Source organism: Oncorhynchus kisutch, linkage group LG30 (assembly GCF_002021735.2).
Source record: "Oncorhynchus kisutch isolate 150728-3 linkage group LG30, Okis_V2, whole genome shotgun sequence".
In the NCBI taxonomy this organism is placed as follows: Eukaryota; Metazoa; Chordata; class Actinopteri; order Salmoniformes; family Salmonidae; genus Oncorhynchus; species Oncorhynchus kisutch.
Window position 1 is genome coordinate 43,361,616 of NC_034203.2, and position 12,302 is coordinate 43,373,917.

The window sequence follows — 12,302 nt, forward strand, 5'->3', positions numbered from 1 at the left end:
ACGTGAATATTCTAAAATCTGCATTAAAATACGCCAGAGATGTGTTTCCAGACAGGTAAAAGGTTATGCGTGATGACGTAGATCAAGGTTAAATTAAAACGTACCGAATAACAAATACAAGTTGAGTGGGTTTCCATCGCATTTTCAACTCTATTGATGGTTTTCTCACCCCCCCAAAAAAAGTGCGTAATATAGCGAGTGTGCCCACTCTGTTAAAAAACCTCTAGTGACTCCCCATCCTGGGTCCGGGAGCGTAATCATCGACTGACACTAATTAGCATAACGCAACGGACATAAATATTCCTAGAAAATCTTCCTATTCATGAAAATCACAAGTGAAATATATTGAGACACAGCTTAGCCTTTTGTTAATCACCCGGTCATCTCAGATTTTCAAAATATGCTTTACAAGCCAAAGCTATCGATAGCCTAGCATATGATTTTGTCCAGCTAGCAGCAGGTAACTTGGTCACGGAAATCAGAAAAGCAATCCAATTAAATCATTTACCTTTGATGAGCTTCAGATGTTTTCACTCACGAGACTCCCAGTTAAATAGCCAATGTTCCTTTTTTCCCAAAATATTATTTTTGTAGGCGAAATAGCTCCGTTTGTTCTTCACGTTTGGCTGAGAAATCGCCCAGAAATTGCAGTCACGAAAACTCGAAAAATATTCCAAATTAGCTCCATAATATCGACAGAAACATGGCAAACGTTGTTTATAATCAATCATCAATGTATTTTTCAAATATCTATTCGATAATATATCCACCGGGACAATTGGTTTTTCAGTAGGACCGATTGGAATAATGTCTACCTCTGTATTTTACACGAGAATCACTCTGAGAGCCATCAGGTGACCACTTGCGCAATGTAGCCGCTTACGGGTATTCTTCAACATAAATGCGTAAAACTACGTCACAATGCTGTAGACACCTTGGGGTATACGGAGAAAAAGTAATCTGGTTGATGGCTCATTCACTGCTCAATAGGGACGCATTGGAACGCAGAGCTTTCAAAAGATGAGTCACTTCCGGATTGGATTTTTCTCAGGCTTTCGCCTGCAATATCAGATCTGTTATACTCACAGACAATATTTTTACGGTTTTGAAAACTTTAGAGTGTTCTCTATCCTAATCTCTCAATTATCTGCATATTCTAACATCTTGTCCTGACAAAATATCCTGTTTACTACGGGAACATTATTTTTCCAAAAATGAAAATACTGCCCCCTAGTCACAAAAGGATTTATTAAAGGCACCTGCGTTCTAGCCAACAGCGCATGGATATCGGCGTGCTGTTGTCTAGAATGCATGTCTAGCCTACATGTTGAGATTATTATGGACACAAGAGCGAGATAATTCATATTTGTCAGAAGGCAGCCAAGCATCCGCGATCATGTTACCAGAATAAGACCCTTGATATATATTGGAAAAGAGCAAACGAGCTCATCAGCTTGCATTTTCACCACCATGGGAAGTTCATCATCACTTTTTCATTTAACTAGGCAAGTCCTTTAAGAACTAATTCTTACTTTCAATGACGACCTAGGAACAGTGGTTTAACTGCCTTGTTCAGAGGCAGAATGACAGATGTTTACCATGTCAGCTTGGGGATTCGATCTTGAAACCTTTCCGTTACTAGTCCAACCACTAGGCTACCCTGCCGCCACTTATTTCATCTGTGAGCTAATAAACTGCACGATTTCCCAACGAGTCATAGTGGGAGGATCACATGACATGTAATCGCGTGACTCCAAGTTTACATCGATCGTTATAATGGTTATTATATAAATAATTGCCCATAAGCTTTTCCACTGACATTTCTCACATAATTAATTTTATATACACCAAAAAAAATCCTGCCATATTTTGTTTTGTTGACATTTGGAAAGTTTCCATCTGGCCTTCCATTAAATGTTTTGTTGAGATTTGGAAAGTTTCCATCTGGCCTTCCATTAAATGTTTTGTTGACATTTGGAAAGTTTCCATCTGGTCTGCCATTAAATGTTTTGTTGACATTTGGAAAGTTTCCATCTGGCCTTCCATTAAATGTTTTGTTGACATTTGGAAAGTTTCCATCTGGTCTGCCATTAAATGTTTTGTTGACATTTGGAAAGTTTCCATCTGGCCTTCCATTAAATGTTTTGTTGACATTTGGAAAGTTTCCATCAGCCATTAAATGCTTTGTTGACATTTGGAAAGTTTCCATCAGCCATTAAATGTTTTGTCCGACATGTACTTTACTTACATAAAAAGGTTGGATGGAAACTTGGTTAGTAACTAACTAAAAGGTCATTTTCAAGTAGTTTATTTTTGTGTTATGACCTGGCTCAAAGGCTAAGATACATAGGATATACTTGTATTTGTCATGTACCTACCCAGGAGGAAGCAACTTAATGTAAAGTGAAAACCAGTAGGTTATAACCTTAATAACTACTATGTAGTTACAATGTTACAATGTAGTAACCTTTGTTACAGGTAATGGATTATAAAAATATAAAAAAGGTAACCCAATAATGGTTGAAGAAGAAGTTGAAGTTGCCTATAAATCTTTGTTTTTGCGACAGCAAGTGAAAAATGTGGTCTTGCAAAAGTTGCATAGTGCAAGTCCAGGGCCTGATTAATGCATAAACTTACAGGGGTTGAAGGGGTTTTTTAAAGTATACATATTGTCCATTGTCTATTATAGTGACTACTCTAACAACGGAAATACATTTCCTCAAAGATGGAAGGAAGGAGGGAGGAGGCGAGATCAGGCAGGACCATTCTAGCCAATGAGAGGGCAGATACGCATGTGAACAACAGGTCATAGAGATAGATAGAGGACTCATCTTTGGATCGGTGTCATTATAGCATCTGTGACAGCATGGGCATCTCCATTTTAAAGTACCAACTGTCCTCCTTCATTGGCTGAATGCTTTCAACTCATAGGAATCCCAACCCAGTTGACTACTTTAAAATTGACTACCTCAATGGCAATGTCCATGTTAAACATGTTATATTCATGATGAGGGGCTGAATAATTTTGCACGCCCAATTTTTCAGTTTTTGACTTGTTAAAAAGGTTTGAAATATCCAATAAATGTCGTTCCACTTCATGAATGTGTCCCACTTCATGATTGTGTCCCACTTGTTGTTGATTCTTCACACAAAAATACAGTTTTATATCTTTATGTTTGAAGCCTGAAATGTGGCAAAAGGTCGCAAAGTTCAAGGGGGGCGAATACTTTCGCAAGGCACTGTACATTCATGATGAGCCCTCTGTCAATCTCTATGACAAGTATTTGTTAGTGTTAAAGTGTTACGTGTGTCCACTTATATCTATTTGTAACAACCATACAAACCTTGTTTTCTTATCAAATAAACCTCACGTAGCAAGTTAGCAGTTACATTTCTTGTTGACCAAATCATTGACATCACTGTCCATCTTCGTGGACAGATTTTGGACTGAGTTAAAACCTCTCGTTTCGCCTCTTCCTCTCTGTCTTCATCCAAACCGGAAACCATATGCTATTTACAGAAATTCTTCACTTTGTGGGCTTATCTTCATGGACAGATCTTGGACTGAGTAAAACCTCTCGCTTCTCCACTTCCTCTCTGTCTTCATCCAAAATGGAAGCCACATGCTATTTCTGTAATGTGCAACGGTGCATACTGAACAAAAATATAAACGCATCATGCAACAATTTCAAAGATTTTTTTGAATTACAGTTTGTCGTGTCTGAAGACTGATTTTATCAAAGATTCTCTGTAATTAGTTATTACGCGATTAGACTGATTAATCATGTAACTGTAATGAACTAGGAAGTCGGGGCATCACGGAAAAATATTCAGATTACAAAGTTAGAATTTCCTAAAATAACTTTTCAGATATTTTATCTGATCAATTAGTCCTCGAATTAATAAATTATTTACTGTCCCTCTCATTAGTCTCATTCCAAACGTCGTAAATGGTTGGTTATCTGCACGAACCCAGTCTTCACTATGAGTCATCTATACATCAATTGTCTTAAATCATTTATTTATTACTAAGTAATTCACAGAAATGCATAAACAAACAAACAAACAAGGTAAATGTGGTCACATGAAATGATAGGAGAATGTGCCCCTAGTGGGCTGAACCGGCATCGCGGCTTGTTAGACAAAAGGGGAAGTGGGGGTCGACTAAGTGGGGGTCGACAGAGTGATAATTATAACAATTGAAATGCTAATCCTTTACCCGTGAATGCTCACTCATTCGGGAACAATTGCAATCAATATATATATATTTACGCTCAGTGTGTCATCTTGATCGCTGGTGAAAAGTTTGTTTCTTTTGAAGAATTGTCTCTCTCCCTCTCTCTCTCTCGGTTGCGGATAGAGGGGATTGTTCAGAGTGACATTTATTAAAGAATGGATGTTTCGGCGGTTGTCGTTCTTCGTGTTCATTGATACTGAATTCCTAGCTGCATTCCTAGCTGACTAGTAATTAATATCAAAGGCTTGTTCTTATTCTGTCGGTATCGATAGTCTAAGAGTTTAACCACGTGGTATGGTTAAAAGATTCAGCAATGGTCTACAACCTTTGTACTCCCGTGATTGAGAGAAACATGGTCTTCAACCTTTAGCCATCTCGTAATTGAGGTAAGCTCGGTCTGCTGATCGAAAACCCGAGTGGGGTTTCATTCGGAATGGCCGAAAAAGGCTGTCCCAGGAGGCCTGACCCTAACTGTGCTCAGGGGCGGTCCTCTAATGTAGTTCAAATCAAAAGGGAATTGTATTTTTCTTCATTAAACAGTCCAAAATCTTATTACACAATTATACAAACAGTATCATACTCACTCATTCATCTTATACACCAATTAGATGTAGACCTCCTATCTGAGGCTATTATATAAACAGCGTTATGGTAATGTGGCTACACCGCCTCCCATGAGCTTCCCCAAGTTGTAACAAACGGACCAGTTCGTAGCTGGATTCTTCACCGATCTTTTTATACTTTCTCCGGAACATGAAATTTGTTCGTACCTCAAGTTCTGTGAGGTGGAAGGAATTCCTTTGTTCTCCATGAAAATCTACTCTCTCTATACTGTGTGTCCATGAGGAGATCCTCAGGAATTTACGACATCTCTCTGACCACAGCAACCTAGTTGAAGGAGGAAAGGGGGAGGCAGGGAGAGGGGGATGGGGCTTGCTATACCCAAAGAGGCCAATGTCATGACACTGGCTATTGGCCATGTGGGACGCAAGCGTCCCGCCTACCCCAGAGAGGTTAAAGGACAACCAGCTCTGCAGCACTTCACCAATCAGGCCTTAATGCCAAGCGTCACGTCTGGAAGAAACCTGGCACCATCCCTACGGTGAAGCATGGTGGTGGCAACATCATACTGTGGGGATGTTCTTTTGTTGTTGTTGTCATTATTGGGGACTGTGTGTAGATAAGGGGGAAAAAAACAATTAAATCAGTATTAGAATAAGGCTGTAGCCTGTAAAATGACAAAGGGTCTGAATACTTTCAGAATGCACTGTACATAACTGTTTACATTACACTTGATTCGGTATAGCCTTTGAGCCAGGTCATAGCATGGAAATAAACAAAACATTTACCGGTAGTTAATGACGGGGTGTGCCGAGCAACAATTGTTACTAAGTTCTAGGGAATTAATCAACATTGTATTACATGTGGATTCGATAGTAGTGACACCTTTCTGGTCTTTCATTTCTGGTCAAGTTATTAACATGGTAATTCACAAGTGATTTTCAAAGTGTGTAATTACAAAACAAGTGGAACAAGAAAATGTGTAATAACGTCAGTAATTACGCACGTGGAAAAACCTTCAATTACACAGTCCCTGTTCCAATTGTGTAGTAACTGATAGCCCTACAACCCTATCACTTACAAAGTAATAACATGGTAACTACTATGTTATTACCACAGTTATTACTGTTTATTTACATAGTAATACCTCTAACTACTGTAGTTATTACTGTTTAGTTATATATTAATACCTCAACTACTGTCGTTATTACTGTTTATTTACATAGTAATAACGACAGTAGTTAGAGGTATTACTATTTAGTTATATATTAATACCGCTAACTACTGTAGTTATTACTGTTTAGTTATAGTAATACCTCTAACTACTGTAGTTATTACTGTTTAGTTATATAGTAATACCTCTTACTACTGTCGTTATTACTATTTAGTTATATATTAATACCTCTTACTACTGTCGTTATTACTGTTTAGTTATATATTAATACCTCTTACTACTGTCGTTATTACTATTTAGTTATATATTAATACCTCTAACTACTGTAGTTATTACTGATTAGTTATAGTAATACCTCTAACTACTGTAGTTATTACTGTTTAGTTACAGTAATACCTCTAACTACTGTAGTTATTACTGTTTAGTTATAGTAACAACCCTACTACTGTAGTTATTACTGTTTAGTTATAGTAATACCTCTTACTACTGTAGTTATTACTGTTTAGTTACAGTAATACCTCTAACTACTGTAGTTATTACTGTTTAGTTATATAGTAATACCTCTAACTACTGTAGTTATTACTGTTTAGTTATAGTAATACCTCTTACTACTGTAGTTATTACTGTTTAGTTATAGTAATACCTCTAACTACTGTAGTTATTACTGTTTAGTTACATAGTAATACCTATGTAGCTACTATAGTTATTACTGTTTAGTTATAGTAACAACCCTACTACTGTAGTTATTACTGTTTAGTTATAGTAACAACCCTACTACTGTAGCCATTACTGTTTAGTTATAGTAACAACCCTACTACTATGTGTTTACCTATTTTCATTTTATATGTACCGAACAAATAAACTTGAGGAATTCAATGGGGAAACAATCCAATATACAATGGATCCTTTATATGTCTGTCTTGTTCGTTACACAATATGGAAATAATGTAATTTTCTCTAAATGGAATGTACCTTGGCTAAAGCGACGATCTACTACGGTACACAAGCCTTATTCATCTTCTGTGTGAATATTCATTACCTCAGATCCACACAGGGAGAGTATCTAACACTACAGCACACAACCCCACAGGAAAGAGCTCGATGTTTTTACACATCCTCCTTCCAAAGCAGGGTGTCTAATAATAACAACAGGGTGTCTAATAATAACAACAGGGTGTCTAATAATAGAAACAGGTGTCTAATAATAACAACAGGGTGTCTAATAATAACAACAGGGTGTCTAATAATAACAGCAGGGTGTCTAATAATAACAACAGGGTGTCTAATAATAACAGCAGGGTGTCTAATAATAACAACAGGGTGTCTAATAATAACAACAGGGTGTCTAATAATAACAACAGGGTGTCTAATAATAGAAACAGGTGTCTAATAATAACAACAGGGTGTCTAATAATAACAACAGGGTGTCTAATAATAACAGCAGGGTGTCTAATAATAACAACAGGGTGTCTAATAATAACAACAGGGTGTCTAATAATAACAACAGGGTGTCTAATAATAGAAACAGGTGTCTAATAATAACAACAGGGTGTCTAATAATAACAACAGGGTGTCTAATAATAACAACAGGGTGTCTAATAATAACAACAGGGTGTCTAATAATAACAACAGGGTGTCTAATAACAACAGGGTGTCTAATAATAGAAACAGGTGTCTAATAATAACAACAGGGTGTCTAATAATAACAACAGGGTGTCTAATAATAACAACAGGGTGTCTAATAATAACAACAGGGTGTCTAATAATAACAACAGGGTGTCTAATAATAACAACAGGGTGTCTAATAATAACAACAGGGTGTCTAATAACAACAGGTGTCTAATAATAACAACAGGGTGTCTAATAATAACAACAGGGTGTCTAATAATAACAACAGGGTGTCTAATAATAACAACAGGGTGTCTAATAATAACAACAGGGTGTCTAATAACAACAGGTGTCTAATAATAACAACAGGGTGTCTAATAATAACAACAGGGTGTCTAATAATAACAACAGGGTGTCTAATAATAACAACAGGGTGTCTAATAATAACAACAGGGTGTCTAATAATAACAACAGGGTGTCTAATAATAACAACAGGGTGTCTAATAATAGAAACAGGGTGTCTAATAATAACAACAGGGTGTCTAATAATAACAACAGGGTGTCTAATAATAACAACAGGGTGTCTAATAATAACAACAGGGTGTCTAATAATAACAACAGGGTGTCTAATAATAGAAACAGGGTGTCTAATAATAACAACAGGGTGTCTAATAATAACAACAGGGCTAACTCCCGGACGCTGCTCACCTGTCCTCTCCTGTCGTCTCCTGTCCTCTCCTATCCTCTCCTGTTCTCACCTGTCATCTCCTGTCCTCTACTCTCCTGTCCTCACCTGTCCTCTCCTGTCCTCACCTGTCGTCTCCTGTCCTCATCTGTCATCTCCTGTCCTCTCCTGTCCTTACCTGTCCTCTCCTGTTCCCACCTGTCATCCCCTGTCATCTCCTGTCCTCTCCTATCCTCTCCTGTCCTCACCTGTCCTCTCCTGTTCTCACCTGTCATGTCCTGTTCTCTCTTCTCCGGTCCTCTCCTGTCCTCTCCTGTCCTCACCTGTCCTCTCCTGTTCTCACGTGTCATCTCCTGTCCTCTCCTGTCCTCTCCTATCCTCTCCTGTCCTCTCCTGTCCTCACCTGTCGTCTCCTGTCCTCACCTGTCGTCAAACTCCTATGTGGCACATTGTATCTTGGCAGAAGTAGTTCTCCAAAGTAAGGATAAAGATTCAACTGGAAGCAAAGGGACGCTGAAAATCATATGGGAATCACAGAGGAATCACAGAGGAATCACAGAGGAATCACAGAGGAATAACAGATGAATATCAGATGAATCACACAGGTATCACACAGGAATCACAGATGAATCACATAGGTATCACACAAGAATCACCGATTAATCACAGAGGTATCACACAGGAATCACAGATTAATCACAGAGGTATCACAGATGAATCACAGAGGTATCACACATGAATCACAGATGAATCACAGAGGTATCACACAATCACAGATTAATCACAGAGGTATCACACAGATGAATCACAGAGGTATCACACAGATGAATCACAAAGGTATCTCAGTGGAATTACAAAATAAGGAAAAATGCATAGTTTTTTGGTAACATGATCGCCATTACCTTGTGTTGTTACTGCGTGTAATGACTACTGTGCTAGTAAAAAAACTTTCAGAACTGTGTTGATAAACTGATTAGCTGCTTCAATGAGCCACCAGCATTGTCCTCAAACAGACAGACAGTCAGACATAATGGTATTGGTGACACAAGGACAGAGGAGCAGAGACCAAGTCTGCTCTCCTATCCATCTTGTCATGATGAAATTCTGGAAGTCTGGCGGTAGGGAATTAGTTCCTTTGTCCCGAGCATGCAGCACGGGGCCTTGTGATTGGCTGACACGAGCTCATCTACAGAACATGCTCTCCACATTGCCATAGTAACTGTGGGAGGCTTCTGAGACTAAGGCCAGGAGTACCAGTCAGGACTGTGTGCCCGCTAAGCATGTCAACAGATAAAAACAGAATATCTTACACACACACACACACACACACATACACACACACACACACACACACACGCAAACACACACACACACACACACACACACATACACATGCACACACACACGCACACACACACACACACACACATACCCTCCTACTCGGCGACGCTCTTCTCTCTCTTTCATCTTGCCGAGCTACTAAATGTCTCTGTGCCATCTGGAGTTTGAGAAGGAAAAGAGCTTTCAGGAGACACTTTTATTTTACCGACGACAGACTGTGCAGATCCTCATTCTAATCAAAGATCTCCATCTAGTCATGATATCACCGTACACAGCGGGGCAACTTCCTGCTCACTGTACTATACAGGCGTCAAACAACAAGAGCAGGATGGAGATCTATTCCAAGAACAACACTGTCACCCCTCCACACACACATACACACAGCAGTATCCCATTGTGTAGGTGTACTTCTTGTTCCCTATTCCAGTCCACTAAGTCCAGTATAGTGCAGTCCAGTCCACTAAGTCCAGTATAGTGCAGTCCAGTCCACTAAGTCCAGTCCACTAAGTCCAGTATAGTGCAGTCCAGTCCACTAAGTCCAGTCCAGTATAGTGCAGTCCAGTCCACTAAGTCCAGTCCACTAAGTCCAGTATAGTGCAGTCCAGTCCACTAAGTCCAGTCCACTAAGTCCAGTCCAGTATAGTGCAGTCCAGTCCACTAAGTCCAGTATAGTGCAGTCCAGTCCACTAAGTCCAGTCCACTAAGTCCAGTCCAGTATAGTGCAGTCCAGTCAGAGACTCAGCACAGTACGTGGGTTGGAACCTACCTTCTCATTCATCACAGCCAACGATGTGTGCATGTGCATGCAAAGTCAGTTAAGAACAAATTCTTATTTACAATGACGGCCTAGTTAACAGTGGGTTAACTGCCTTGTTCAGGGGCAGAACGACAGATTTGAACCTTGTTAGCTCGGGGATTCAATCTCGCAACCTTTCAGGTAGTAGTCTAACGCTCTAACCACTAGGCTACCTACCTCCCCAGTGTCCATACAAGTGTGTGTGCGTGTGTGTATCTTTCACCATCACGGTACTCACCAGTGTGCAGTATGTCTCAGGTGGGTCTCCACAGGTGATATTGGGCGGGTCCAGGCTGACGGTCAGGTACTTGGTCATGACTGTAGCTTCTGGTTGACAGGCCATGTAGTCCCACGTTAACCCTTCCTCTGTGTAGATCCGACTCTTACACACGTCATAGTGGGACCAAGCAGCTGGGTATTGCTGCATGGCCACAGACACACTCACGCACACACACACCGCCTGCAGTGTCAAAATCTCCGGACAACGCATCGCAGGTTTCTCTTTTGTCCGTCCTATCGTGACAAAGTGGCAGGTTTTTACTGTCCCTTTGTACTCACACAAAGAGGAGATGGACTGAAAGAAGATGGACAGAGAGAAGATGGACACAAAGAGAAGATGGACAGAGAGGAGATGGACTGAAAGAAGATGGACAGAGAGGAGATGGACAGAAAGAGAAGATGGACAGAAAGAGAAGATGGACAGAAAGAAGATGGACTGAAAGAAGATGGACAGAGAGAGAAGATGGACAGAGAGATAAGATGGACAGAGAGAGAAGATGGACAGAGAGAGAAGATGGACAGAGAGAGAAGATGGACAGAAAGTACTTTGGAAAGACGGTTCCCAACTTCAAAAGGTGGGAAGCGGGGGCTCCATGTTACTGTGTGTGAGCAGCTTCAGACTACAGTTATTCCTCTTCGTTTACTGGTCTTTGTGTGACCAGGGAGATGCTACAGTCACTGCTGTGGGACCAGGGAGAAGCTCCAGTCACTGCTGTGGGACCAGGGAGAAGCTCCAGTCACTGCTGTGGGACCAGGGAGAAGCTACAGTCACTGCTGTGTGACCAGGGAGAAGCTACAGTCACTGCTGTGTGACCAGGGAGAAGCTACAGTCACTGCTGTGTGACCAGGGAGATGCTACAGTCACTGCTGTGTGACCAGGGAGAAGCTACAGTCACTGCTGTGTGACCAGGGAGAAGCTACAGTCACTGCTGTGTGACCAGGCTGTTGTTTTTCTGGTTAAAGGTTGAGAGTGTGTCAGAAGGTAACGTTGTTCAGAAGTGTTGATTGTTGTTCAATGTTTTTGAAGAGTTCAACGATGGGTCGGGGACGGTGTGGAGGGGTGGAGCCAACCTGTTGGCTGTATCTTCATCAACCAATCAGTTTGTATGGTCTCAGGTTGGGGTGTTGTCAATCATTGTTGTCACTGTGGTCAGTCAGTGCTCTGTGGGAGAGAAGAAGAGGAGGTTATCTGACAGTCAGTGCTCTGTGGGAGAGGAGGTTATCTGACAGTCAGTGCTCTGTGGGAGAGGAGGTTATCTGACAGTCAGTGCTCTGTGGGAGAGGAGGTTATCTGACAGTCAGTGCTCTGTGGGAGAGAAGGAGAGGAGGTTATCTGACAGTCAGTGCTCTGTGGAAGAGGAGGTTATCTGACAGTCAGTGCTCTGTGGGAGAGAAGAAGAGGAGGTTATCTGACAGTCAGTGCTCTGTGGGAGAGGAGGTTATCTGACAGTCAGTGCTCTGTGGGAGAGGAGGTTATCTGACAGTCAGTGCTCTGTGGGAGAGAAGGAGATGAGGTTATCTGACAGACAAGGATCCGGTTGGAGTTTATGGGAAAGCAATGGATGGGAAGTGGATTAGTTGATACGTGGTCAGTGATTGTGCACGCACACATACAAGCACA

General features: G+C 40.6%; 1 protein-coding gene across 2 annotated transcripts in view; it reads right to left on the minus strand.

Moving 5' to 3' along the window:
- The window catches only part of LOC109881370 (netrin-G1-like), a 183,361-nt gene that overhangs the window by 134,308 nt on the left and 36,751 nt on the right, over nt 1–12,302 (minus strand). The window contains exon 4 of one of the 2 annotated variants that reach the window (XM_031810890.1): nt 10,641–11,843. In XM_031810890.1, coding sequence (XP_031666750.1) covers nt 10,641–10,892 — 252 coding nt within the window. In that variant the 5' untranslated portion in view covers nt 10,893–11,843. Of the gene's footprint in view, nt 1–10,640; nt 11,844–12,302 lie in introns of those variants that run through there. The other variant, XM_020473520.2, reaches the window with a different exon arrangement.